This window comes from Cryptotermes secundus, unplaced genomic scaffold, assembly GCF_002891405.2.
Source record: "Cryptotermes secundus unplaced genomic scaffold, Csec_1.0 scaffold537, whole genome shotgun sequence".
NCBI classification, from domain to species: domain Eukaryota; kingdom Metazoa; phylum Arthropoda; class Insecta; order Blattodea; family Kalotermitidae; genus Cryptotermes; species Cryptotermes secundus.
Window position 1 is genome coordinate 2,361,963 of NW_019740661.1, and position 3,170 is coordinate 2,365,132.

General features: G+C 37.6%; 1 protein-coding gene across 10 annotated transcripts in view; it reads right to left on the minus strand.

Moving 5' to 3' along the window:
* Positions 1 to 3,170, minus strand: part of LOC111872496 (protein retinal degeneration B) — a 159,934-nt gene that overhangs the window by 19,846 nt on the left and 136,918 nt on the right. For all 10 annotated transcript variants that reach the window (XR_002844233.2, XM_023866474.2, XM_023866470.2 and 7 more), the window contains 2 exons: positions 2,703 to 2,859; positions 1,762 to 1,911 (listed from right to left, as the gene is read on the minus strand). Coding sequence is in view for 9 of the 10 variants with exons in the window: in XM_023866474.2 (XP_023722242.1) it covers positions 1,762 to 1,911; positions 2,703 to 2,859 (307 nt within the window). In the remaining variant the exon portion in view is untranslated. The remainder of the gene's footprint in view (positions 1 to 1,761; positions 1,912 to 2,702; positions 2,860 to 3,170) is intronic.

A 3,170-nucleotide genomic window follows, 5' to 3' on the forward strand; every position in this document is an offset into this window, starting at 1 on the left:
GGAACGTTGCTGCAAGACAGGCATATGTAACGACGACTTAGCGCTCTTAAACGCGTGTGTCATTAAATACAGTCCTCCTGACAACAGGCCAGTGAAAAATCTAACAATCTACAGCAAAACCATCAATTATTATGGGCGTTATAACATACGTGTGCAGCTGGATGAAACATACACGTCGAACCCCCCCAGACGATTTAAATACCTGACGAAACATACACGTCAAACCACGGCAACGGGTTAAAAAGTCAGTGTTAGACTGTCACATATTTCTCCGCACATCATTTTTATTTTGTGTCTTGGAAGAGGTATAAACCCACTGAGCCAGTATTACTTTGTGAGTAAAAGGCATCTTCGCCACTGTGACTTTCGGTATCAGTGTCGGACTGGCACTCTTTTCAACTAGTATTATAATTACTTTGCATCACTATTTTGCAAGTATTACTAATAGGTGAGAGTGTTGCTTTGTCAATCAACATAATTTATTTGATTCTGCTAGAAACCCCCCTCCCCCAAGATGATTCTTCAATTGCACAAGGCGGATGTCACGGTCAGTGGCGTTTCTCGGGGGGAGGCCAAGGTTATCTGGGGCCCAACTGAGTCGACTGGAGGTGAAACATTCACAACACTGGCCAACCAAAGGGAAACAAAGACGTCATGTGTTTTTCTAAATAAGAAAAGCAGGAGCACGCTCTTCTATTGTAAAAAGGGCGATGTCACTCTGTGTGAGGTGGACTGCTTCGAGAAGTGCCATGCGCATCAGAGTGTATTGTAAACTGTGTAGTGACGCAGTTCAAACATGTGTACAGTCTGAACAAAATATTATTGTATATAGTGTGATTATATTTAGAATATCACCATTATTCAAGGTTGAAGAAAAAAACAATGGGTAAGTCCTTTGGAATTTCATAACATATATAAAAAAGATTATATTTTGCGTTTCATGACAAAATAATCAGTTAATTTTCATTTGTAAAAATTGCTCTTTTGTGTATATGTAGAAAATTTTATTGTCTTTCAGGTTGTTTTTAGTTTGTATTTCTATGTTGCATAGAACAGAAAACATGTTGTATTTTTTCTGAAAGTTTGCAATGTTAATTAATTAGGGAGATTTAAATACCAGCTGCAGAGGGCTCCCGGCAATTTAAAAGTCTGTACGTTAAAGGCTAAAATATAAAAATATGACAAATTGAAAATATGTAACATATTCATTTTAAGCTTCATATACATATCATATACATGATATATGGCTTTTGTTTATAAATATGTGCAGTAAAATAATATTTTGACATATCCTATGATTATCATTACTTACTTGTGGTCAGCTTTCTTGTCTTAAAGTATACAAATTTTATCAGTCATTCCATAAAAATTTTTTTTGAGTGTGAAGGGTTCTGTGGCCAAATTAAATATGGAAACACTGTATTGCATGAATGCATCATGAAACACCAAAATAACCTATAAATACTTTTACTGCCATTGGCCTACAGTGACATTTACAAGCAACAGAACAGGCCTTGCACAAACTGTCTACAAATGTAGATATCACCTACAAAAACTGGATGCTAGAATGAAAATATGTGAATAATATGCAACAAAATTAGGTACTATAATGAACATTTTAGGCAGCCAAGTGAATGGTGAGGATGTAAAGTGGTAGGAAGCAAGAAAGTTACAGTTTTAAGTACAATATGTAAGAGAAATTGACAGGGGTTACCTTAAAAACAGAGACCAACAAGAACCATACAATATGCTTTTACTCACCGTACAATATCAACTGCACCTGCTCGGACTTTAGGGTCACGTCCTGTTACTGACATACTGGCTGTGAACGACCCATCAATACTGAAGACAACACATTCTGTTCTGGGAGGAACCACTGCCATGTAGAAGTCTACTGAAGTGTGGTCTCCCCTGCAAGAAAAATTGCATCAATTTTGCAAGGGAAATGTCACAAGAACAATAAAATGTGTATGTAATTCTCTTACTGCAGAGTTACATACAGGATAATACACATATATACTGGTCTGACATCTGCATCTAGATATGTTTCCACAATATACATCAAATGCAAATGTTTTTGTAGTTATAAAGAAAAACTGCAGTTCATTTTCCAAAAGAGCAAACATTAAAATTATACTGGTATATGCCGGTATAATTTTAATTATGCCTTACTGGATATAGCAAATTTATTCCACTTTGCTCTTACACTTATACAGTTTACAATTTTATGACTACTGCCATCTGCAGTATCACACTTACTGCTGCCATTCACTAGATAACAATAGACTTCAACCCACTGCAGCGAATACTAGACTGCAATTAACTGGTTACTCTCCCTCTAGTAACTGGCTCAATACTCACTCATGAATCACTCACTACTCACTAACTCTGAATAGTGTTCGCTGCTCCTTATTTATCCTTGGCACGGACAACACAGAAAACAGTTACGTGATAGGTACCGCTGTTGCCTTACACCATGTTTACAGCTTGTCTAGAAACAATGTCGAGTTGTTTACTGCTCTCTAGCAACCGCGGAATCCTTTGGTAACGTCACCGTGGGAGGGGGCGGGATGTTTACTGGCCTGTTACCATAGCAGCAGCAATGCTCCGAAGGTGTTATGTCACTGCTGGCTGGGGAGCGAGTGTCCTGCATAGCGCAAATATGTCACAGTATTTAACTGGAAAGTACACAGTTCTCTTACCTTACAACCATTTTGATAGGATACATGCCATAACTGAGGGCACTATCTTCAGGAAATGTGTACGTAACACGACCAGTCTTATCTGTCACTTCTGTTGCTACAAGCGTCCACTCTCCAGCAGGTGCATCTTTCATCACATGTATATCAACTTTTTCACCTGAAAAATGATATGTGTTCATTATGATTACATTGATAAGGATGAAAAGAGCCAATGTAGCACCACTGTGTAATACTGCTGTGTTCTCCTGGTATATTTTTTACACTGTGCAAGGAAAGTCTTTGTTGGTAGTGCACTTTAGGGTCTCAGTGGAGTCTGAAGTACTGTTTTTGCTACAAACAACATTTTTAGGTATCTCAATGGGCCATTCAAGAGATGAACAATGAAATGAAACCCATATGGTCTTCCTAGAATTTCATAATTCTACATTTTCTGCAGTGTACCAAACCAACTCACAAAAAAAAAAAAAA